General features: G+C 35.7%; 3 protein-coding genes across 8 annotated transcripts; 2 read left to right on the top strand and 1 right to left on the bottom strand.

Moving 5' to 3' along the window:
- Positions 1 to 1,735: 1,735 nt before the first annotated feature.
- Positions 1,736 to 6,566, bottom strand: LOC110691829 (pentatricopeptide repeat-containing protein At1g43980, mitochondrial-like). Of its 4 annotated transcripts, XR_002505347.1 has the most exons (4): positions 6,347 to 6,566; positions 3,160 to 5,327; positions 2,938 to 2,971; positions 1,736 to 2,112 (listed from the first exon to the last, which is right to left on the bottom strand). XR_002505347.1 is itself a non-coding variant. In XM_021868787.1 (2 exons), the coding sequence occupies exon 2, from the start codon at positions 5,182 to 5,184 to the stop codon at positions 3,247 to 3,249; it is 1,938 nt and encodes a 645-aa protein (XP_021724479.1). In that variant the 5' UTR covers positions 5,185 to 5,327; positions 6,347 to 6,566; the 3' UTR covers positions 1,736 to 3,246. The 4 variants fall into 4 exon arrangements, 1 of the variants encoding a protein (XP_021724479.1); XR_002505346.1 differs by having other exon boundaries at positions 2,938 to 5,327; XR_002505348.1 differs by lacking the exon at positions 2,938 to 2,971.
- Positions 6,567 to 11,561: 4,995 nt separating this feature from the next.
- Positions 11,562 to 18,633, top strand: LOC110691828 (heat shock protein 90-6, mitochondrial-like). Of its 2 annotated transcripts, none has more exons than XM_021868786.1 (19): positions 11,562 to 11,811; positions 12,092 to 12,336; positions 12,887 to 13,012; positions 13,106 to 13,199; positions 13,289 to 13,372; positions 13,492 to 13,635; positions 13,729 to 13,842; positions 13,976 to 14,035; positions 14,162 to 14,233; positions 14,326 to 14,430; positions 14,579 to 14,719; positions 14,804 to 14,896; positions 15,008 to 15,085; positions 16,287 to 16,541; positions 16,665 to 16,767; positions 17,156 to 17,330; positions 17,421 to 17,526; positions 17,618 to 17,707; positions 18,201 to 18,374. In XM_021868786.1, exons 1-19 carry the CDS (start codon positions 11,707 to 11,709, stop codon positions 18,372 to 18,374), a joined length of 2,364 nt encoding a protein of 787 aa, XP_021724478.1. In that variant the 5' UTR covers positions 11,562 to 11,706. The 2 variants fall into 2 exon arrangements, with proteins under 2 accessions (XP_021724478.1, XP_021724477.1); XM_021868785.1 differs by having other exon boundaries at positions 11,563 to 11,811; positions 12,089 to 12,336; positions 18,201 to 18,633.
- Positions 18,634 to 19,994: 1,361 nt separating this feature from the next.
- LOC110691827 (OBERON-like protein) lies at positions 19,995 to 23,388 on the top strand. Of its 2 annotated transcripts, none has more exons than XM_021868784.1 (3): positions 19,995 to 20,151; positions 20,631 to 22,003; positions 22,493 to 23,388. In XM_021868784.1, the coding sequence occupies exons 2-3, from the start codon at positions 20,770 to 20,772 to the stop codon at positions 23,089 to 23,091; spliced, it is 1,833 nt and encodes a 610-aa protein (XP_021724476.1). In that variant the 5' UTR covers positions 19,995 to 20,151; positions 20,631 to 20,769; the 3' UTR covers positions 23,092 to 23,388. The 2 variants fall into 2 exon arrangements, with proteins under 2 accessions (XP_021724476.1, XP_021724475.1); XM_021868783.1 differs by having other exon boundaries at positions 22,481 to 23,388.
- Positions 23,389 to 24,468: the final 1,080 nt, after the last annotated feature.

Raw genomic sequence — 24,468 nt, 5'->3', positions numbered from 1 at the left:
TTCTGATCTGCTCTTTCATGACCGACAAAGGTTTGATTAGCCACTGAAACATTTTATCTCTTGGCCAATTGGTAATTGTCAAATCTGCCTCATCAGCTATAATAAGAAAAAACACAAGAATTAGAGCACACACGTCAATACTGAAATAATTACAGGACGTCAGGTGACATACAGATGACTAAACCAGGAGCATCTGACTTAGCAGAGGCAAGCAAACATTTCAAAATGCAACATGCAGGGAGTGCAGTACCCAACTTCTTGCAGTCCCCTTTCACAACGCACTCTTTGATGTCTTTTACATTTATCAGACCTTCATGAAGCAATTGCTTTCCATTCACCTCACATGATTTGAACAGCCAATCCAGTACCCGATAATTTTCATCAACAAAATGCAGTAAGATATCTTGAGAAACGAATCTAGTTGAAATAGAAAATCTTATTCAAAAATCAAGAACATCTTCTAATTTATTAAAAACATCTTTCCACCAGCATTCCTAAATCAAGAGTGTTTCAATCGTAGGGAGAACTGAGAAATTAGGCTCGCGCAACCAAGAATTAATTACAGGTGATAACATTATTTCCCGTAAGTACTAGTGCAGGATTGGGTGGTGGTAATGCTATTACTATAGTGGCATAGAAACTTAGTGAGGATTATGCATGTCATCTTACCTTTATAGGCTTATATTGTTTGTTGAATTGCAGCTTTCAATGTTCTCGAGTGTTGTGAGATAAGCTTTGAATCACTTGGCTCTTCCTTTCCATTCTCTAAGATTTTCCTGTGACCATTTTAAGTGCGCACTTAACATCATCTCAGTTTTTTCGAAGAGCATATTAACATTTCAAGGCATATTAGTAAGAGTATATTAGATACGCAAGGAATTAATATCATCATATATGATTGCTTCCATGATACGGAGTATGTTATATCTGATATTTGCTATATAAGAACTAAGACATTGAATCCTCTCCCACAAAGTTAAAGACCACACACCTGATGAACGACAATACCAGGATAGAATCCAAGAAAAAGTTGACATAAATGCAGCAAGAACTGATCCAACCACGGCAAGAGGCCAAAGGATAATGGCCAGACGCCCAGACCACCAAATGGGACACATACTATCTCGAGAATAGCATTCATAAGATTATATATAAACTGAGTCATGAATAATTTACTCAGATCCATAGTTACTAAATTGAAGATAGCAAATTAAAATTCCATTACATGTTGTATATGTCAACATTGTGAAGTTTTTATTTTTACTTAGAAAACCCAACGAGTAAGTACGCAATACATGAGTTTGGTATCTGATAGGATGAATGATATTTACAGAAATACAATCAAGCATTATGCCATTTATTTGAAAGAAAGCAATGAAACCATATGTACCTATCTATAAGAGAATTGATGGCTACATTCGCTTCTTTAAAGGCTCAAATGAAAAACAAATAGTACATCAATATGCCTAAACAAAGAAGAATTACAACAGAAAAGCATACACGAGGGGTTTGATTTAAAATCACACTAAGAAGCAAATCCTGAATCTACAAACAATTTGGCATGTCCATAGTAACGAGCACACAAATGATTTAATATTGTGTATACGTATGTCCTTTTTTCCTTTAATTAAAACATACAACTTAAGATATCCCAAGACCACCACAGTATAACTCTGACATACTATGCAATGGACTCACTGCTCACACGCAATCACTTAACAAGCAATAACACAAATGAAGAGAAAGCTTGATTCTTTGGCATAAATTGAGAAGCGTTTGATACAAACGTGGTAGCTTTAGCCTACCAATCATCAAAGTAAGCTTAAAGCTATCAATCTCATAGTGCAAGCACAAATTACAAAATAACTGAATGACTTCTCATACTCTCCTATTTATATTTACATAATTTGACTTCTCCATCTATCAAAAGGGATTCTGATGGCACCCGCTAAAGGGTTTCAGAAACCTCAGTGTGTTGTGGTTGCTGCTCTGCTTGCTGCAGCTGCTGCATTCTCTCCGTGTTCCCCTCTTGTCTTTTTCTTCTTGCATACATTAGAATCACAGGTGGCTTGGCTGGTAGGGATGGCTCGGTTGGCTCCATTACATAATACACTATACAAAACAAAAGAGCTATAAATTGAACTAATGAAAGGTATAAGACAAAATCAGAACTCTAAAACATATATCATAACAAACGGTAATTTCTGATAATGTGTAACATCTCAGGAAGCTAATAACTACTCACATACATTCTCATAAATAGAAACTAATAATTATATATTTTTGCTGTTTTCTTTTAATTGCAATATACTCTCAAGGCACATTGTTTGAGGAAGAGATTAGACAATGTAAATGGACAAATTAATTATAATAATTATTACACATAGTACCTAACACTTCCCTACGTTAAAATATAATGATAAAGGGACTCGCTTACCTTCTCTAATCACCTTCTAAAAGTACGTACCTTGAGGTTGTGTTGCAAGTAAAAATAAAACAGAGGAAGTATAAAATTACTTTTAAAAAGAAAAGGGCCTCACATAATCAAATTAGACACCACACTTAGTCACAATCTTGCGAATAACATAGGACGGATTCACATCAGGCCAATTGATCAAATCACATTCAGAATCAAAATATTTAAGCATAACCGCCTGACTAGTCAACCCTCCGAAACCTAGAATTTCAAGAAAACTTCAATACATCTAAAAAATAGAAATGAAATAGCAAAGATTGTAAAATACCCTACTAAATTACACAACATAAACCATTGGCATTAAAACCCTCAAATTATAAAGTTGAATAGCTGGAATAACAGAAATTTCAGACAATATTCAACATTAGCTGTGATGAATCTGATGATAATAAACCAGAAAATGTGTGCAAAAAAATCAAAACTGGGAACTCAAAATCGAGGATGGCAACAGTTACACTTACCAACACCTCAGCACTAGGCTGACCCCAACAGTCCCTGCGCAAAATTCAGCATTGGTAGAAAGTACACACAAGAAAATATATATGCTTAATATGAATTAAAGAGAATAAACTTGGTAATACAAGATGAAATTAGTGAAAATTGGCAGATATTGGCAACAGATTTGCAGGAATTTTTTTTATAATACCAGCATTAATGCTAAAGAGGTCTATCACATGTCATACCAAGCATAGAATGCATATTTGAGTTCCCGAGCAGTATGCCAGCCGCCAGTAGCATTGTTCTTTGTGGAATGAGCATATGAACACATCTCATAATACCATAACCATGTTTGCAATAGCATCAGTATCTGTCTGATTAATTTCCATGATCATCGTTTCACCCTTCTCCCAAGCCATTAATCTGAGAATGGAGTAAATATCTCTGCCTGCATGCTGTTGCAGCTGTTCTCCCGTAAAGTTATATACATGATCTTTTATCACAATACAACAACATCCAACAACCTTCTGTGAGACATTCCTCTTCATGGCTTCCCTCACCCGAACTGCATCCTCCCACTGGCCCCTTATCTCATATACACGACCTAATATCACATAAGGTAGAGATAAATGTGGCTCCAACTCCATCAATCTCACACCTACTTTCTCTGCAAGCCTCACATCTCCATGACTTGCACAAGCATGAAGTAACAATTCCCAAATCATTGAACTTGGTTCATAAGGCATCAATTCAATAATTTCCATTGCATCATAGAGCCTACCATCTTGACACAACAGATCTACAAGGCAAGCATAATGCTCATTGCAGGGTCTAACACCATAATATTCCTCCATTTTTGAAAATATAACAATTCCTTCATCAACAAAACCTCCATAGCTACACGCTCGTAAAACACCAGTTAGTGATATTTGATCGGGCAATGGACCTCTTCTATGTAGTTCATTGAAAGTGTCTATTGCCTTAACTAATCTCCCATTAAGAGTCAAACCCATAATCATGGTATTCCAAGAAATCAGATCTGGCGAGGTCATACTCGCAAAAATTTTCGTAGCACAATCGATCAACCCAAGTGTTGCATACATATGAACAAGCGAGCTACAGACAACACAATCAATCTCAAAACCTATTTTAACCACCAAAGAATGGATATGAGTTCCTTGCACCACTTCCATACCACTAATGGAAGACAAAATACTGCTAAGGGTGAACTCTGTAGGCCTAATATCCTCCTTCAGCATGACCATGAGGAGTTGGATAGCACTCTCACTTATGTCATGAGATGTATAGCCTGATATCATGGAATTGCAATCTGCAGAATTGTGTCTGTCAAGGTCTTTGAAGAGTTGAACTGAATGCTCCAATCTGTTGCATTTCGAGAACAGGTCAATAATGGCACTTGAGATAATGGAATTGCTAAGAAAGCCAACCTTGATACAGAGAGCAAAAATCTGCTTACCCTTTTCTAAGTTTCGCAAATTCGTACAGCAAGTGATTACTGCAGAACATGTAAACTCATCAGGTGGAAACCCCAAGTATCTCATTGAAGAAAACTGATTAAGTGCTAATTCTCCAAATCCAGCTTTACAACAACCCACAATTAATGAATTCCAAGATATCAAATCCAAATGTTCCATACTCAAAAAAACACCAACGGCATAGTCAATTAGGCCAATCTTGCCATACATATCAATTAAAGAATTCCCTAGAACCAAGTTTGACCTGATTAAACCACTTCTAATCATCTTACCATGAAGCTCCTTGCCCAAGATGGCATCAAACACCAATGATGCGACAATTGAGTAAGTATACCCGCTTGGCTTCACTCCCATATATTGCATTTCTCGGAATTTTTCCCACACACAATCACTATGTCCACATGAGACATACCATGAAATCATAGTATTCCAACTAACAACATCTTGTTCAGGTATCCTCTCGAACAAGGACTGAGCCATCTCACTGTGGCCACAATTCAACAACCCCTTCAAGCAAATATTCCAAGATATAGTATTCTTCCTTGGTATGTCACCAAATGCTTTAAGGATGTCATCAACGAATTGACACTGGGTATAAAGTTCAAGGCAGCGATTACCTAAAAATGTGTGACAATTAAATCCAACTTTTATTAACTGGCCATGGACCACTTTGGTTAAATTCACTGACTTTGATGAGTGACAATGGTCAAGTAAGCGGGAGAAAAAGGTTAGTGTTCTGGGAATGGTATGTATTTGCTTTACCAAAGGGTACATACAAAACCCTCTCTTCAATTATAAATAACCATAGGGCCACTATATTTTCCTATATAGGCCCCTTGTACATGGACGGGCAGCTTTTGAGATGCCATTACCAGAATAATAACTTGCTGCAATCATCAACCACGTCACTTTCGGTGCTGTACACACAGAATTAACATTCCATAAGTTTATCAACGTTAAGAAATTTAAAGTTAAAGAATCAACTCTTTCAAAGATAAATAAAACAGCAGATGTATCAGGAAAGTTAAAATATAAATCATATTGCAGTAAAATTTGTTATAAACACCAGAAAGAATGACCTCTATAAAACAGAGGAAAAGCTTAATGACCTAGATTTCTTGGACTTGGGAATCTCATAATAAACACGGACCCCTGTCAAAGAGTCAAGCATGGCTACTTTATGAAATTCTCATAATTTTGGTCCAAAATAGAAGTGTAGGAGTGTCAATTGACATTGGTTTTGGAGGTAAAATGAAGAGTTTCGACAAAATAATTCATGACTTATAAAAACCTTCAGTATAACAATTTCTACTAAATTTAGATAAACTCATGCTCATCAATGAGTTAATGATAGATACCGTTCTATTACAATGGTGTATCCATTATTCATGAGAGTTTAAATGAGTTAAGAAAAAAGAAAATTACGACAAATACATTTACATCAGCCCCCTGCCAGCAATACCAACGCCTACACAATCTATGCACACAGCACCACCCATCTACACCAACACCCCACCTAGCCAGCTACTCTAACATACCCCGGCCCGTCCCTGAGCAAGGGAAGGAGGAGCGGCCGCCCTAGGCCCAGCGAGAAAATGTCCAATATCATGTTTCCATAATAGAAATAAATGTTCCACAACACATTAGCAACCAAAAAATCGCATGATTTTAGGTAGGAAAGGTCCAATTTCATAGTTCCATCCTAACTTTACAGGCAAATTTTCTTCTCTAGCAATAAAATCGGTCGTTATGATCTTCCATAAGCTTAGCAATTACTAGTAACCAATAGTTCAAATAATCGACTTTAAATAGACTATACTGTTCTTCCCAAAAAAAAAACAAAAACAAATTCTATACTGACAATAAATAGAATTAACGATAAACCCTAGATTATGAAATTAACATTCAATGAATACAAAAAGAAACAACAGTTTACCTCAGAAGCTGCGTCAAAGGAGGATGAGATTTCAGAAGTCGCCAAGTGGAGTGCGCTTCAATGAAAAACCGAGAGAGAGAGCGGGAAAATGAGGACAGATAGGTCTACGGTTCATCAGTTTTTTTTATTCTCGGGGCTTCATCGTTTTCGCATGAAATAAAGTGTTATTTTGAACTTGGTTTAAAAAAAAAAATGGTGTTATGAATTTCTCTAACTTATTTTTCCGTCCCATAATATACTTTCTATATGTGTTTTTTCATGGTAATTAAGAAATAAAAGAAGAAAGTAGATGAACTACATTAATAAAAGTGAAAAGTACAATTATAGACAAAAGTTAGAGAGAGAAAGTGTAAAAAAGTACAAGACATGTGCAAAATTCAAGGGTAAATTAGGAAATACAATGAATAAAGATAAAAAAATTGAGCGTATAATAGTCTTTACATATTATTTAAAAATAAAAACAGGAACAACATTTTGGATCTCCAAAATAGGAAAACAAGTTCTGTATTATGGGACGGAGGGAGTATTTGATTTGATTGTTTCAAAAAAAAAAAAAAACCTTATTTGATTTGATTGTCTAATTTGGTATGAACGGATAGGTCTACGTTTATTAGTTTTTGTACTCGAAAGTTAGAAACAAGGGACGTACCCTAGTTTCTCATATTTGAGAAACAGAGAATGTATTTATAATAGCAGTTATGTTATGATTTGTATTGGGAATAGCGAGATATTGATATTTTATTGTTGAAATGTGCTGATTGTGATTTTAAAAATTGTTAGCTAACTTTGTGGGTACACAACGGTGATTAGTTAACATTCACGGATGGAGTCATTGTTAACATCTAAGTAACCTCACACTATAGCTCTACTTTTCTCGTTCTAGTGTTTCTCACTCTCTCTATACAATGATGGCGAAATTTATTTATTTTTGAACTGGTAGTGTTTCTCGTTCTCTCTCCACAATCTACTACCTCATGGCGGCGTATTTTGTGCTACCACCACCACCGAGTAAAATCGGCCTCGCAATACCCTTCAAGACCGCCACAGCCCTCACAATACCCTTCAAAGGCTCTAGACTTTAGATTGCCCATTTTCTACATAATTATGATTTTGTAAAAAAAAAAAAAAAAAAAAAAAAAAAAAAAAAAAAAAAAAAAGATGATGAAGAAAAGAAAAAGTTCAACCAAGGAAGAGGGGAAAAAGAACAAGAGGAGGAGTGTTGCAAGAAGAAGAGGGAAGGAGCGTGGCAGAAGTTTCTACAATTTTGGTATTGGATTATTTTGTTAGTTAACCTCTTTTCCCCCAATTCACACCGTCTGTATTCAGCGTTACCATATTAAATTCGCTAATAAATGGAAAGACTATTGTTTAGGGTAAAAATTACCCCAACACGTGGTCCAATCCAAAGGCGACGCGTGGCCCTGTAAAAAAAGGGCGACACGTGTCCCAATAGGAAGATGACACGTGGCAGCATGAGAGCACCTTAAAAGGGAAAAGGCCTCCATCACAACAGGATACCCAATTCCCAAGAAAAGCTCCATAACGACGCCCCCAAGAGACATGTGTCTCTACCTGATTGCGCCGCCAATCAGTGCACTCCTTTTTAGGGCACCAAACCTAGAATACATACATTCCCACCTAAAGGTGGGCACGGGCTGGGGCAGCACGCCATGGCTAGGCGAACGACAGGGCACGGCACGGCGGCACTGCCCGTGAGGTGGCCCGACACGGCACGGCGACACGGCCCGTGAGGTGGCCCGGCACGGCACGGTGGTCGGCCGGCGGGCCGTGGGCCGTGCCATGTTCAGAGGTTCAGATTTTTCAGCATGGCACAGCACGAGGCCCGCTCCCAAGCTCGCGTGTCGGCCCGCGTGCCAGCACTAAACTGTTGTTCAACGTCTCAATTTGAGACCGTTGGAGCAATGGTCTTCTTCTTCTTCATTCCTCTTGTAACGGTCTTCTCCCCCTAATTTCCTATAAATAGCTCCACAATTCTTCATTCCAAATCACAAATTCACAATCTCTTCTCTTAATCTCTTATATTCTCTAATAATTCTCTTAATCACTTAAATTCTCTAATTATTATCTCTTAATAACGAAAAAATTAAAAGTTCGTAATCGTAATTAGTGGAAAGCGATGAAGCACGGTTATAAGATCTAACTAATCTTTATTATTGTTGTTATCATTATTGTTATTACTTATTAATTATTATTATTGTTACAGTTATTGTTATTATTGTTGTTGTTATAATTGTTGTTATTAATTATTATTATTATTATTGTTATTGTTATAATTGTTGTTATTAATTATTATTATGTTATTGTTATTGTTATAATTGTTGTTATTAATTATTATTGTTGTTATTATTAAAATTATTATTGTTAATTATGGCATCACCAAACATGAACAACCCATCATCCTCTAGGAAAGCCCGATTTGTCCGTGGTAATAGTTTTAGGGAATCACCTAATCCAATGACCCCCCCCCCCCAATTTCAAGTCCGACCAATGACCTCGGTAACGTCCCCCTAGGCTTTGAACAATTTAGGCACGATGGTACTTCCGGTTTTCAACCTTATAACATGAATAATATGAATATGCCCGGATTTCCAAAAAACCAATTTCCACCACAAAACCAATTTCCACAATTCGGTCAATTCCCACCTAATTTCTTTGACCCACAAAATTTTTATTCTATCCAAGGTAGCCAACAAGATACCCTAAATGCCTCCGATTCTACTACTAACCAACAAATCCCCGAATCTACAAACACCCAATTCCCAAACACACAAGAGCAATGGTTATATAACAGGATACCCTATATAACATGACGTTTTGTTTTTCTTATGTTTATAATCCTTGTGCTCAAAACTTTCTTTCAAATGCATGTTTACTCGCCCAACTTTCCGCTGATCATCGCAACCAAAGTGATTATGATCAATATCTTCCAGCAATGGAAACAAAGTGGCGTAAATATTATAGTGAAATTCCTTTGATTTATATTTTTGCTTCCATATTAGATCTTAGGCAAAAGTATGAAAATACATTTATGTTAGTTGACATTTATTTTCAATGCATGCTTATTGACGATAATGTAAAAACCTATAAGAGTAATGTGAAGGATCAATTTTTTGCTTTATATGGAGTCCATGACACCAAATATGGCACCGTTCCTCGCTCAGGCCCTTCCCAACCATCCAAAAACGTAAGTAAAAAGGCCAAACTTTTATTTTCACAAGCTACGATGTCTCGGAGTTGCAAATGTACCTGAGTTACGACTTCACCAAGGGCATGGACGACGATGAGATGAACATCCTCGACCTCCTTGCATGGTGGAAACAACAAAGCATGAAGCATCCAACTTTGGCGGCAATGGCACGAGACATTCTTGATATCCAAGTCTCCTCCATTGCCTCTGAACGAGCTTTCAGCGCATCCGGGAGGGTTTTAGACGATAGAAGAACAAGTCTAAAACCCGAAACACTTGAAATGTGCGTGTGTTTCAAAGATTGGTTGGATGCTGAAAATCGCTCACTTGAAGGCAAAGACAAAGAAGAAGAAGAAGAAGAAAGAAGAAGAAGAAGAAGAAGAAGAAGAAAGAAGAAGAAGAAGAAGAAAGAAGAAGAAGAAGAAGAAGAAGAAGAAGAAGAAGAAGAAGAAGAAGAAGAAGAAGAAGAAGAAGAAGAAGAAGAAGAAGAAGAAAAGAAGAAGAAGAAGAAGAAGAAGAAGAGATTAAGAATAGACAATTTTTGTATATTGTATAATTTTATCATTATCAATATTATCATTTTACAATATTTATCATTATCCAATTTTTGTTTAATATCATTGTATGATTTTTATCATTATTATTATCATTGTACAATTTTTTCAAGTAATAATAATATGAAATATGCATTATTCACATCCAAAGTCCAACTTGCCTTTTTTCCCCGTTAAGTTATAATTTCTAGATTAATATAACAAAAAAATAATTATAATGATTAATAATACAAAAATAAATATAATAAATTATAAACATTAAACTATAAAGTAATATTATAAATTAAATATAAATATAATAAATATTAAACTTAATTTATTTTAGAAAAATAATAGTATAAACTATATTTATGTATGTATGTATATATGTATGCATGTATATATATATATATATATATATAGAGAGAGAGAGAGAGAGAGAGAGAGAGAGAGGGAGAGAGAGAACCAGACCAAGTTAGGTCAGAAGGTATCTTTCTCTCTACTTTTATCTCTTTTACTATCTTATGCTCTGGTTAACTGATTTAAGCTTCGGAGGCTTTATCTCGGGGCCCTCCCGAAGCTTAGAGTTCATTTTATCAGATTACTCGAATCCAAGACTAGTGGGCAACGACCCATGATCATCATCTCGATTCCACCCCGGAACAATTGGCCGTTAGAATTGTATTTTAAAGATTATGGTTGTTAGAAAAATTACAATGGTTATAAATTTAGAATAAATCTTAGCCGTTAATAAAAAAAATGGGTGTCATACCCTCCATTTGCCACATCACCAAGGAAACACATCAAAAGCAAAAAGTGAACATTATTTTATCAATAACCCAAACTTGTAACCGGTTATTTTCATAACCTGATTATTGCTTTTATTCCACAAAATTTTCCTTCTCTTCATTTTTTTACTACATACTTCCTCCATTCTTTTTTGCTTGACCCGCTTTGAATTTTACACTAATCACCACTGCTCCTTTAACCGTATTTTGTGACTTTTATGTAAAGAATAAGATATTCATGTGAAATCTTGTTAGAATCGTCTCAATAAGTATTATCACAATTTATAACTTTTATTATTTTTACTTATAGAGAAATAAAGTTAATGATGGTTAAAGTTGTACATCGGCAAATGTGATAAAAGAAACAGGTCAAGTAAAAAAGAACAAAAAAAAGTATTACTTTTTCACTTTCTCTTTCCCAATAATCAAGCAAATTGGCTAATGACTGAGTTCACTCTTAGTTCAAACTTCAAAGCTCATTCACTACTTTGCATTAGTTAATTGATCCTTAATGTTGAGGGAGTTATTTGATCTCTGATTTTCATTTTTTAAAATTTTGTAATACAAACACAATTTCATTATTTGAGAAGTTATTAGTAAAAAATGACCAAATTATCCTTGAAGTGTGGAGTGTGAGAGTGGTAAACAACAACCATAAGTCCACACACAGCCCATCTCCAGAACCTTCTACAAAGTCCCTATAACCCTTGAACCCTACTAAAACCCTTCAACCCAATTTTCATTTCTCCCTTTCTCTATATTCAAACCAAACACTCCAAAACTCTTCCAATCATCTGAAAATTTGAAATTCGTTGATTTTCCCAGTGAAAAATGCACCGTATTTCACGACGATCAGTCGCTACAATCCTCCGTCACGGTGGTTTCCGTCATCGGAATGCCGTCGCAGCTTCTTCAACTTCTCCTCTAATCATTTCTGTAAGTTTTTCTTCAATTTTTCGCCGTTTTTATCATTACTTGCAATTATTGCTTATTTGTTGATTGGAATGTTTCTTAATTGCAACAAAATGTGTAAATTTGAAGTATTGTGATCTGCAAATTGAAAAAATTTCAATTGTTTTTTCTTAAGTTTTAGGAAATAATGAATTTTTGAAGCTAAGGATAGTGAATAGAGTGTATGATTTGTTGATTTGCATTACCTTGGAACTATATGAACTATATATGTTGTGCTCATATGATTTTACATTGTTCAAAGGAGAGTGAGGCAAAATCGGAACGTAGACAGTACTCGTCTTTGGTTTTGAGTAAATTCGACGCTCCTGGCTCGCATTTTAGTGCCATAGGCCGTCGCTATGAGTCCACGGCTGCAGCCTCTGACTCGTCTGCTGCTGCTGGTGCTCCTGCTGAGAAATACGAGTATCAGGCGGAGGTTAGCAGACTCATGGATCTTATTGTAAATAGTCTCTACAGTAACAAAGAGATTTTCCTGAGAGAGCTGATAAGGTGATTATTTTGTATGTCTTATTGGAAAATTGAATTAGAAATAACGGATTGTGGTCGTTCTTTTGCTTGACAATTCGTTGAATGTATGCTAGAGTAACTATGTGAAAAAACAACTATGAACCTGTTGTATATATAAATAGTTTTTGAAAATCTTTGTGGAAATTCTAGATAGATATCATTGATTTTGGTCATTGGTTTGCTTGACAATCATCAAATATGTTATATGTGCTAGGAGTAACTAAGAAGCTGTTGTATTCAAAAAATATTTTTTGAAAATATTTTGGGGAAATTGGAGTAGAATTAATGGAATTTGGTCATTTGTTCATTTGACAATTCATTGATTATGTGCTACAATAACTAGGAAGCTCTTGTATTTTTTCTTCCCAAAAGGAGTTATTGTAATGGTTTGAGGATAGACAAAAAACGCCAAGTGTTTTTATTGTAAACGTGTAGTCAATTGCGTGTGTAATAGGATTTTTTTGTATCTTGTAGGATATCTTTGTAATTTAGATCTAATGACATATTTGTATATATTTTTTTGGTTCTTCAGCAATGCAAGTGATGCTCTAGACAAGCTTCGGTTTCTTAGTGTTACTCAACCAGAGCTATCAAAGGACTTTGCGGAGCTTGATATTCGTGTCCAAGCTGACAAAGATAATGGGATCATCACAATAACGTATGGTTAACTGGAAGGACTCATTATTATTAATTTCTAAATGCATTGTCCAACCAATTTCTTTCTTATCTTTGTTTTTTTGCTATTCCACAGTGATACTGGAATTGGCATGACACGTGAAGAACTTGTAGATTGTCTTGGAACTATTGCACAAAGTGGAACAGCTAAATTTCTTAAGGCATTGAAGGTTAGGACATGTCCTAAACTTTCACTTTTGCTCTGGTTTTCACTCTTGGTGTAGTATAATATATTTATTCAAGTTTTATTATTTGGCAGGATAGCAAAGAATCTGGAGCAGACAACAATCTTATCGGTCAATTTGGAGTTGGGTTTTATTCGGCATTTTTAGTGTCTGATAAGGTAGAATATGATTTCCTACTGAAAAACCACTTCGTATTGTGGCTTCTTGCTTGCTGGATCTTTTGTGGTTCACTAATTCTTTATTTGTGCATTCATTAACTCCGTATTAATGCAAGTAGGTGGTTGTTGCAACAAAGAGTCCCAAGTCTGACAAACAGTATGTGTGGGAGGGGGAAGCTAATGCCAGCACATATACGATTAGAGAGGAGACAGATCCAGAGAAGCTGTTACCTAGAGGAACCCGCATAACACTTTATCTGAAGGTGAATTGTGGAACTGTTACTGAACTTTATCATGTTGATTCCAATATCTTCTCACTAATAGCCATTCTTTTGATGTTTATTTATTAATAATAGGGTGATACCAAAAATTTTGCTCATCCTGAGAGAATCCAGAAACTTCTTAAGAATTACTCACAATTTGTTTCCTTTCCGATATACACATGGGAGGAGAAGGGAACTGTAAAGGAGGTAATGAGACTTCATTTTTCTGCCAGTTGTTATTTGAAGTTATTGCTACTTGCATTACATCCTGCTGTAGGAACATTAGGTTTTGTTTTCAGCACATTAGGATGTCTTTTGAACTAGCTTTAATATATTTCAGGTTGAGGTGGATGAAGATCCTGCTGAAGCTAAAAATGATGGTGTAGAAGAGAAAACTGAGGTAGATTTCTTGGTTCATTTTTGATTGTCGATCTATGAATTATGGTTGCATGTGAACAACATATTTTATCCCCTTTTCTGGTAACCGTCAAAATTTAACTATTACTCTCATACTATGCTTTTCCAGAAGAAGAAGACCAAAAAGGTGGTTGAGAAACATTGGGATTGGGAGCTCATAAACGAGACTCAACCAATATGGGTGAGCATTTGTTGTTTTTTAATTCTTTGTTATAGCAGTGAAAGTTTTTTATTTGTTGGCTGATCATGCTCAACTCTTAATTATAAATGTAGCTCCGGAATCCAAAGGAAGTTACAACTGAAGAGTACAATGAGTTTTACCGAAAGACCTTTGATGACTATTTAGATCCGCTAGCATCATCGCACTTCACAACAGAGGTATACTCTCAGAAGCTAATGAGCTGCATGTATACTATTCTGTATTTATTTTATTTCTGTAAGGGGTTTTACTTTAGTTTTTGGTTTTTGAACTTAATCAGTATAGATAGTCTCATTTATGAGGTCTCTAATTTTCATTTGGTTGCAGGGTGAAGTCGAATTCAGATCTGTCTTGTATGTTCCATCAGTATCGCCTCATGGAAATGATGATTTAATTAATAGTAAGACCAAAAATATAAAGCTCTATGTCAAAAGAGTCTTCATTTCAGATGACTTTGATGGAGAATTGGTAAGCTTTATGCTAGAATAATGTTCTAGTTTATCAAATATGCTTTGTGATGAGTCTTAATATGTTCTTGTCACCTCTTGATAGTTTCCTCGATATATGAGCTTTATAAAAGGTGTTGTGGATTCAAGTGACCTTCCTCTTAATGTCTCTCGTGAGATTCTCCAAGAAAGCCGAATTGTAAGGGTTTATATCTTCGTTTTTTATTTTTTTAAAATAAAAATATAATTTACTCCACTATTATTGAAGATTTTAATAATATTTTTTCAATCTTTTTTTCATTGATTAAAGGTGAGAATTATGCGGAAACGATTGCTTAAGAAGGCCTTTGACATGATCCTTGGCATATCAATGAGTGAGAACAAAGATGTAAGTAAACAGTATTGAATTTAATTATGCCTTTTCTTTTCTGATTAATTATTCCATATACTAGGTGCATATTTAACACTAGGGGTGTTAACGAGCCGAGCCGAGACCAAACCTCTCTAGGCTCTACTCGAGCTTGGCAGTGGTGAGCTTGAGCCTCTCGTCGAGCCTGAGATTTGAAGTTCGGCTTGAGCTCGAAACATATACACACGGGCTCTGCTCGGCTTGAGCTTGAGCTCAATTCAAGGCTCGGCTAGAGCTCGACTCGGGGCTTGAGCTTTTAATGCTTTATTTCCCTCAATTTCACCTGTTTTCACCCATTTTTCCCTGTTTTAGTTTATCAACTACTCGTAATAATTAACTTTTAAGAAATTAAAATACAATTTAAGAGCACAAAATTATAATGTTTAAGACTTTAAGTTATAAAAGTAATTTCGTGAAACAATTTTAAACGAAAAAAAAACCTATCATTTTTGGTTGGATGACAAAATGACTGAAAGAGCAAGGCAAATGGACTGAATCGGAGTTTGATGGGAAGACTGCTTGATTGTTTTAGAAGACAAACGAACAGAATGAGTGAGGCAAACAAATAAACAATGGAGTGAAGGATAGGGCAAAAAACAGCTAGGGTTTAAGGCTGTAAAATGAGATGTTTATAAATTATAATAGAGGGTAGGACTGTAGTAGGCAAACTAAATGGGAAGCTTTGTAAATAAATGTCTAAATGAGAAAAAGGCCCAAAATCCCAATGTGAGAATTGAGAAATACGAATACACAAAGTCGGATTGTTTTTTAGGTTTCTTTCTTCTTCTTTTTTTTCTTTTTTTTTTCCCCTTTTTTTTTTTGAAATTTAGTTTTTGAATAATTTTAAAAATAAAATAAACTATTAATATTAATAATATTATTAATATAAAAAAAAATGCTCGAGCTTGTTCACGAGCTTTCAAGCCAAGCCATGGATGGCTTAAGCTTGGCTTGTTAAGATATCGAGCCGAACCTGAACTCGAGTCAAGCTTGGTCGAGCCGAGCTTTGACCGAACCGTGCACCAAGCAATTCACAAGCAGGCTCGGCTCGGCTCGCTAACACCCCTATTTAACATACAATGATATCAATTTGTTAAACTGAACAACACTTCCTTGTCATGTAATACCTTTTTTCAATTTCTTAAAATGATTTATGCCTTCTATTACTTCTTTGTTGTAGGATTATGAGAAGTTCTGGGAGAACTTTGGCAAACACCTGAAATTGGGTTGCATCGAAGATCGTGATAATCACAAACGTATTGCACCTCTGCTACGATTCTTCTCGTCTCAAAGTGAACAAGAGATGATAAGCTTAGATGAATATGTAGAAAACATGAAGCCTGACCAGAAGGATATTTATTACATTGCTTCTGACAGTGTAACAAGTGCCAAAGATACACCTTTCCTTGAAAAGCTTTTGGAGAAGGATCTCGAGGTAGAGATTCCTCTTAACTTATTCAGTTTTCAGTTCCTTCCTTGTAGTGGTTGCTATTTGTTTTATTGGCATACTGGCATGGTTTACGTCAATGTAACCTGTTGGTCTGTTTACACTTAACAGGTACTCTTCTTAGTTGAACCCATTGATGAGGTTGCCATCCAGAATTTAAAGGCATACAAGGAGAAGAACTTTGTGGACATCAGCAAGGAAGGCTTAGACTTAGGTATGTACATTGGCGTCTCTCTCTCTCTCTGGCATGCTTCAACTTCATTGGACCTTAGGAATGGAAGGAAGCAGAAACTTGTAGTGGCTTGATGATATCCCCATAGACCATCCCTTTTTTTGTTTAGGGGGGGGGGGGGGGTGGGGTTGGGTGGGGGGCTGCATTGGCATGCTAACTATTATTAAGAGTAGGACCTTGGGTTTGAAGTGGAAACCCGTAGTGGCTTCCTATTAGCTCCATAGACCACCCCAACATTTGCCTGTTTTCTGAAGGGTGGGAGGGGGAAGTTATTAGGGTTTTTTTTTTTGCCTGATATTCTGAAATCTAATTAAGAGTTGCATTTGGTAAACAAAATTTATATAGAATTGCAATTTTGACATTGTTGCAGGAGGGGAAAATGCGGAGAAAGAAACAGAGGTGAAGCAAGAATTTGGAAAAACTTGTGACTGGATTAAAAAGCGCCTTGGTGATAAAGTTGCTAGTGTCCAAGTTTCTAATCGTTTGAGCTCTTCACCATGTGCTCTTGCATCTGGTAAATTCGGTTTTTCAGCTAATATGGAAAGGTTGGTGTTTTTCCTTTTGGGGCATAGCTGTTCATTTTAATATCTTATTACCTGTCAGTGGAAGAAGAACAATGATATTGGCTTTTGCAGGCTGATGAAGGCACAAAATTCTAGCGGGTCAAGTCCTCTTGAATTCATGAAAAGTAGAAGGGTGCTTGAGATTAATCCTGACCATCTGATTATCAAAACTTTGCATGTACGTAAATTTGATGAATAGTTATGTGTTCTGACTGTATGTAGTGTGTATCTACTAGTGTTTAAGATTGATCGTCTCTTTTGCTATACAGTCTGCGTACAAGAGTGGTTCAGAGGATGAAGAAGTTCTTAGAGCTGTTGATCTATTATATGATTCAGCACTAATCTCCAGTGGTTTCACTGTAAGTTTACTTGGATTCTTGTCTGGATGCATGTTTTTGTTTTGGGCATTTTGTTGTGTTTTTGGCTTTTCTTTTGGGTAGATTTAATGGATATAGTCAAACTCTCATCTGTTCTATCTCAAGTAAATATAAAAAAAGTACTTGTAATTAAAGCTTGCCTTATTGATTCGAAATGATTTTTTTTTTTAATAATCAGAGATTCAGAATTCTTCAAAAGGCTCGGTGTATTCTTGCGTCTTGCGAGTGTGAACACCATATACGTGTTGCATGCATGTACATTAGTTTGTACAGTCTTTGTGATTACTATAGGATTATTATTTCATAACGGAGGAAATTATTCTGTAGACATTTTTCTGCATAGCCTACTAGCCTCCCCATTAGAGCTTACAAGTTTCATCATGTAGTCTTGTGCTGTCTGCAAGGGTTAATTACTTAATTTGTACATTTTTTATATTTATATTATATAGTTTCTTGGCGGTATGTTTTTGTGCAGCCTGAAAACCCTGCAGAAGTTAGTGGAAGACTATATGATTTGTTGGGCGCAAGTTTATCAGAAAAATGGGGTTCGTCACTTGATGCTCAACAGCCACCTCACCAGCAGCCACAGAATCCTGAGATAGTTGAAGCTGAGGTACTCGAGCCAGTTGAAGCTGGTAATCAGAAATGAAGAAGACCAGACATTTCGTGAAACTCTCTGATCGAAATTACATATTGAATTAGAAAATTGTCACTGCACTGAAGCTATGCTTGCAATTGCGTAGATGATAGCTGGACAATTTTGAGTGTTATGAGATTATGACTAACTTGAAAGATCTCTATTATAGATACCGAAGTGTCTTCCTACATACATACTGATCTAATCGTATGTGAAATTTCTACTTTATGCTACTTTTCATCATAAAAATATTAGCGATTAATATTGTTCAGTTGTTAGTTCTAAAATTGGATGATAAATGCATCTGATCATAGAAAAAATTAAGCTGTTGACAAGTTTGATGTCTACACTACAATATACCAGGAAAATTTGATCAGTATTAAGGTGATGCTATCTGGGATATCTCATTGAGAAAAGAAGCAAAAAACTTAAGGTGGCAAACTTAATAGAAACAGACATTGACAGCAAAATAGGACTTCTTAGAGCATGAAGGATAGTCAGGAGATATGGACTACAGAAGTACGGATGTGGAATCTATCAAGCGGGAGTTTCTCCGGCTCTTTAGTGGGATTAATAGAGGTGACATGGTTAGCTTTTAGGGTCTCAGTATATAAATTAAGATTAAATAGGTTCAAACAAATTAGTTTAGATAAGAAGTATTTCCGTTGGTCAAAAATTCTTTGCTAGTTATATAGATGTTACAATGATTATTAGAGTGCTTGTTATTTCAAATTCCTATGGAGAATGTCTAGAAATTGACTTTATAGATTTGTCCAATTGGATCACGTAATATAATCTACATGCTTGTTTCAAAATATATGTAATGTTTCACTTCGTTGTAATTTATGTGTAAGGGAAAATATAATTCATAGTTGTGTCATTTGTGTGATAGAATCGTCATAAGGTATATTCTCAAAATATCAAATTTGTATAATTTTTACATATACAAAATTAAAGATAAAAATGATTGAATTTCATGCATGAAATTAGCTTTGCAAGAATCTTGAAGTGCATGGTTCTTGATTGAAGAAAATTGTTGACTAATTTGTTAGTGACTGCCAATTTTTGTTTGGTCTAGGAAGATTAAGAGTTAACAATTGTCTCATTGCATATATTAGGCAAAATCAAAGTTGAATGGGTTAGATCATGTAAACCCATATGTTGTATCTGAAGAATCATAAAAATCGTGTTTTATTGATTTTTCACAAGTAGAATCTATGTATGGCCTGACTCACGTGTTACCCTAAAGGTTGTACCGTACAAGTAAGTTCTCAATTTAATTTTTCTTTCGTGAATAATAAAAATAAGTAATCTAATTGACTCGTTCGTGTTAAATTTTTAAAATGATGTCGATGTACGAGTCATAATACAACAATGTACCTCTCTCACGTAGTACCAGATTAATAAAAAAACAAAGTATTTCATCTTAAAAAAAAATGAAATAATAAAACATAAAAATCAATATCGGAGTACGGAGTATCATATAAAATGAGCTCTTCTTTAAGAACAAAGAGGGTATTTTGCATTTATGAAATAATTCTGGTGAACCAGAAACCAGGCAACCGGTGAAAACGGTAAAGATAAATAGACAGAGTTGAATTTTCAACACGGTTTTACTTCATAGCAACCGGCAACGGATACTTTCTAACATATTTTACTCACTCTATAGACTTTTCATCTTTGTCAATGCTTAGTTAGCTCCCTAAAAGGTTTTCTCCCAAATTCGTCCTCTCAAATTTTCCGGTACTTCCTGCTCAACCCTTCTTTTTTAGGGTTTTTCTCTCTCCTGGTACTTCTCTATCTTTCTCTCTCTGATTCTGCTGCTCTGATTTTGCTGAATTTCTAATTCAATTTCACAATTTTCGACAAATTATTACTCTTTTTTATTTGTTTAGTTTTTGATCTGGAATTTGTTATAATTTACATTTTTTGTTTAATTTAACTGTTGTTGTTGTTCTGATTTTGCTTGAACTCTTCTCTGAATCGTTGAAATTAATGAGAAAAACATTTGACCTAAATCTTGAATTTTTATCTTAATTAGGAATTTTTCGATTAGTTTGATTTTATTGATGTTTAATTAGTTTGTATTGCTTTAATTGTTGCGATTGGGAGTAATTTGATTTTGTTCAGCTGGGAATTTGAGTTTATAATTAGCAAAATTAGTATGCTGATGTGTTGATGAATTACAATTTAAGAGTACGATTTAAACTTGTTGTAGATGTTTGAGTTGGGAGTATAAATGTGATTGGTTTTTTCAATTGAAATCAGGAGCTGGTTGATTACTTCTTGTTTCGGAGGTGTTTTGTTTGATAACGTTGATTGAGCATCGGATGAGCACGATTTGAAGGCAATCGTCTCTGAGTACTATCCATTTTTAGTAGTTGTAGTATCAGTTGTTGCTGTAGTCATGTTGGTACAGAATCAGGGACGGGAGTCGCCAACTGAGAGTGCCAGTTCACGTGATACGTCACCTACTGCTGATGGAATTGTGGCGAATAAGCGGGAGAATGAGAGGAATGGTAATGATTATTCACGAGATACATCACCTACTGCGGATGGATTCGTGATGAAGAAGCGGGAGAATGGGAGAAATGATAATGATTGTTTTGAGCAAGCCGGTTCACGTGATACGTCACCTACTGCTAATGGGATTGTGGCGAAGAAGCGGGAGAATGAGAGGAATATTAATGATTATTCACGAGATACATCACCTGCTGCAAATGGATTTGTGACGACGAAGCGGGAGAATGAGAGGAATGATAATGATTGTTTTGAGCAATCAGTGGTTCGGAGGGGGGTCTTCACGGGAGATAAGATTACTCTCCGTACCATAGCTGAAGAAAGGGTCGATGTCATCTCTGAGAAAATGCAGGTTCTTCCCGATGAATACTTTGAAGAGCTGAAGAATGGCTTGCGTGTTGTTCTTGAAGGAAATGGTGGCTCACAACAACGGGAGGAATTCTTAGGCTTGCAAAAGCTTGTTCATAGTAGGTCGGACTTAACTCCTAAGATGTTGCGACGAGCTCACCGTGTGCAACTTGAAATTCTTGTTGCCATGAAGATGGGAATCCAGGCTTTCTTGCATCCTAATGTCTGTCTTTCTCAAACTTCTCTCATTGAAATTTTTGGCTATAAGAGATGTCGAAACATTGCGTGCCAAAACCAGCTTCCTGTGGATGACTGTACCTGTGATGTGTGCACAAATAAGAGTGGTTTCTGTAATGTTTGTATGTGTGTAATATGTACTAAGTTTGATTTTGAAGTGAATACATGCCGATGGATTGGTTGTGACTTATGTTCACACTGGACCCATACAGATTGTGCAATACGTGATGGATTAATCTGTATGGGTACATCTGCTAGGGTTGGGACTGGACAGGCTGAGATGTTGTTTAGGTGTAGGGCTTGCAATAGGACATCTGAACTTTTAGGTTGGGTTAAAGATGTGTTCCAGCATTGTGCCCCCACTTGGAGCAGGACAGCTCTTATGACGGAACTTGACATAGTTGAACGCATCTTCCGTGGAAGTGAAGATGTTAAAGGTAGGAAATTATTCTGGAAGTGTGAGGAGCTTGTAGAAAAGATGAAGAGTGGACTGCCTGAGTCAGCAGCTTGCAGAGCGATCCTGATGTTCTTCCAAGGTACCAACTTAAACTAATTCTCATTAGATTTTATCCATATGAAACTTGAATATTCTTGACTATGAGTGTTGAATCTACAATTATATTCTACAGTTCTACTATTGAATGTGTTATAAAAAGGACTGAAGGAAAATTGGGAAAAAAGGTTTATTAATTGATTTTGCTTCAAAAGAGAATGGTAATGATGTGTTCTAAACCTCTCACAGTTTTTTCTTGTTTCACAATTTTTTGCACCATGCTATTAGTAAGATGGCATATTCTATTATATACAAAGTGCTTAGTATTAAGGTTAATGTCTCTATATAGCTGCAAGACCTAAGAATGCTATAGTTTATCCAAAGAAGAAGGGTATAGTCCTTAATATCAACTTTTGATGATGCCTTCTGTGGTCACTTTGTATTCATAATTAATAAAGAAGTTGAATCTTGTAACAAAAACCATAAAACAAACTATTAAATAATTGTCCCTCGTTTGAAGAGCTCGATGCAGACCCATCGAGAAATGCAGGAATAGGGGAAGGTGGAAGACTGTTAGCGCCACAGGAAGCCTGCAAACAAATTGCAGAAGTTGTTCAGGAAGCTATAAGGAAAATGGAGATGGTGGCTGAAGAAAAGCTAAGGATGTTGAAGAAAGCCCGCCTTAATCTTGAAACTTGTGACCGTGAGGTTGAAGACAAAGTTCGGGAAGCAGCAGAGCTGAAGCTTGAAAGGCAGAGAAGGAAGCAACAGATAGATGAGCTCGAAAGCATTGTGAAACTTAAACAGGCAGAAGCTGACATGTTCCAGCTTAAGGCTGATGAGACTAGACGAGAAGCTGAGATGCTCCAGAAAATTGCTCTTGCTAAATCAGAGAAATCAGAAGAAGACTATCGCACTAGATACCTCAAACTTAAGCTGAGTGAAGCAGAGGCAGAAAAGCAATACCTATTCCAGAAGATGAAATCTCAGGATAGTTCTCGTGCTACGCATGGCAATGATGGGAATGATTCTTCACAGATGTTCTCTAATGCACTAAAAAATGTGTACAATGTTTCATCCAGTGCTGATTGCCAGGCCAGTGAGAGGAACTCTGGAAGAAAGAATTCATGAATGATGATATAGTGATCTCTCATATGAATGGTAAAGAATAGATGCCGTTCCTAGGACATGTCGAGGTTCAGTTGCAGGTACTGGTTTATTCTATAACTTTTTGCATTTTTTAACTGGCAGTTGTACTAAAGTAGGAAGTGGTGAATGTACAAGGTCTTGTTTTACTTTTTCTCATTGTGATGTCGATTTCTGTGTTTCTTTTCAGCATAATTTGCTGGCTGTGATGGACTAACTAGTTTATTGTATGTTATATATATAATGCTGTTGTGGTATTTCATGCGCATCCTAATTTGTGTATGTACAGAAATGCACATATAGGGTGAGTCCAATAGAACTTCTCAATATGTTTGACTATTGTGAATTTATTAAGGCCTGGTCTAGTCCAACTAAATTTTGACCGGGTGTTAGATGCTACTCCGTAATTTCTAAGAAAATACATTATGATGTGGGGTCTTCTTTGCGAGTATATATCATACTCGTAATTATTATTAACATTTAATTTAAGATGTTTTTATAAAGTAAATAGATATAACGTCATGTCTGGTTTTGTTTAATCTGAATCTTTCTAGTAATTTGATCTATGTTTAAGAAACACAACTAGTAGGTTCATAAAATAAGGTGAAGAGAGCATAGTTAAAGCCAGAGTGCGAAGATGTATTTTCTTGAAGCTTATGCATATACGAGTAGCAAAATTGTGTAGATGTTAAGTTGGATTTAAACTAGACATGAATTCCAAGGAATTCAAATAACTAGCACGATTAACCTGCGTTGGACTTTATATGAAGCTTGAAAGCCAATTTTTTTAGAAAAGTTTGAATCAAATAGCTCAAAATGCACCCTTAAACATGAGACCATGACAAAGATTTTACGTTCCATCTTAATCTAATAGACCAACATTTCTATCATAATCGCATCACTTGTACTGATGATTATATTGTAATCACATATTTTAAGCAAATAATGTGTCAAAATCAAAAGATGTACGATGGTTTAAGATAAGAGTACAAAATGGAACATATGATGTCAAATTGGAGTTGGTTGCACCCTGAATCTGTATCATCAGACAAAAGGTCATCTATTTTCTAGTAATCAAATATTGATACGGAGTATCATTTTATAAGAAAAGTCATCATCAACCAACCACTAATAAAAAAAATTCAAATCTTCTTTGTAGCAAATCGTTTACTTAATACTTGTATAATCTTATCTGTATTACCTACTCACTTATCATATCACTAATAAATAAAATCAGTCTCGCAGTCAGGTCACGAGACAGCGACACTTGGCATTCCAGTTTTTCGCTAAGTGTCGAGTCACTTAGGCAACAAAAAAATAAATTATTGTGATTAGATTAGATGCCACATTAGATTAGATTGG

The sequence above is a fragment of the Chenopodium quinoa genome, unplaced genomic scaffold (assembly GCF_001683475.1).
Source record: "Chenopodium quinoa cultivar QQ74 unplaced genomic scaffold, ASM168347v1, whole genome shotgun sequence".
NCBI classification, from domain to species: Eukaryota; Viridiplantae; Streptophyta; class Magnoliopsida; order Caryophyllales; family Amaranthaceae; genus Chenopodium; species Chenopodium quinoa.
Note: the sequence above shows the minus strand (reverse complement) of the source record. Positions and strands in the feature narration are given on the sequence as shown.

What these genes read in the sequence shown, in the direction of transcription:
- LOC110691829 (XM_021868787.1), bottom strand. Translation starts at nt 5,184, where the DNA reads ATGTACCCTTTGGTAAAGCAAATACATACCATTCCCAGAACACTAACC.
- LOC110691828 (XM_021868785.1), top strand. Translation starts at nt 11,707, where the DNA reads ATGCACCGTATTTCACGACGATCAGTCGCTACAATCCTCCGTCACGGT. An exon ending in AATGGGATCATCACAATAAC is followed by an intron (nt 13,013 to 13,105) that starts GTATGGTTAACT and finishes GCTATTCCACAG; the next exon opens with TGATACTGGAATTGGCATGA. An exon ending in AATTTCTTAAGGCATTGAAG is followed by an intron (nt 13,200 to 13,288) that starts GTTAGGACATGT and finishes ATTATTTGGCAG; the next exon opens with GATAGCAAAGAATCTGGAGC.
- LOC110691827 (XM_021868783.1), top strand. Translation starts at nt 20,770, where the DNA reads ATGTTGGTACAGAATCAGGGACGGGAGTCGCCAACTGAGAGTGCCAGT. An exon ending in GATCCTGATGTTCTTCCAAG is followed by an intron (nt 22,004 to 22,480) that starts GTACCAACTTAA and finishes CCTCGTTTGAAG; the next exon opens with AGCTCGATGCAGACCCATCG.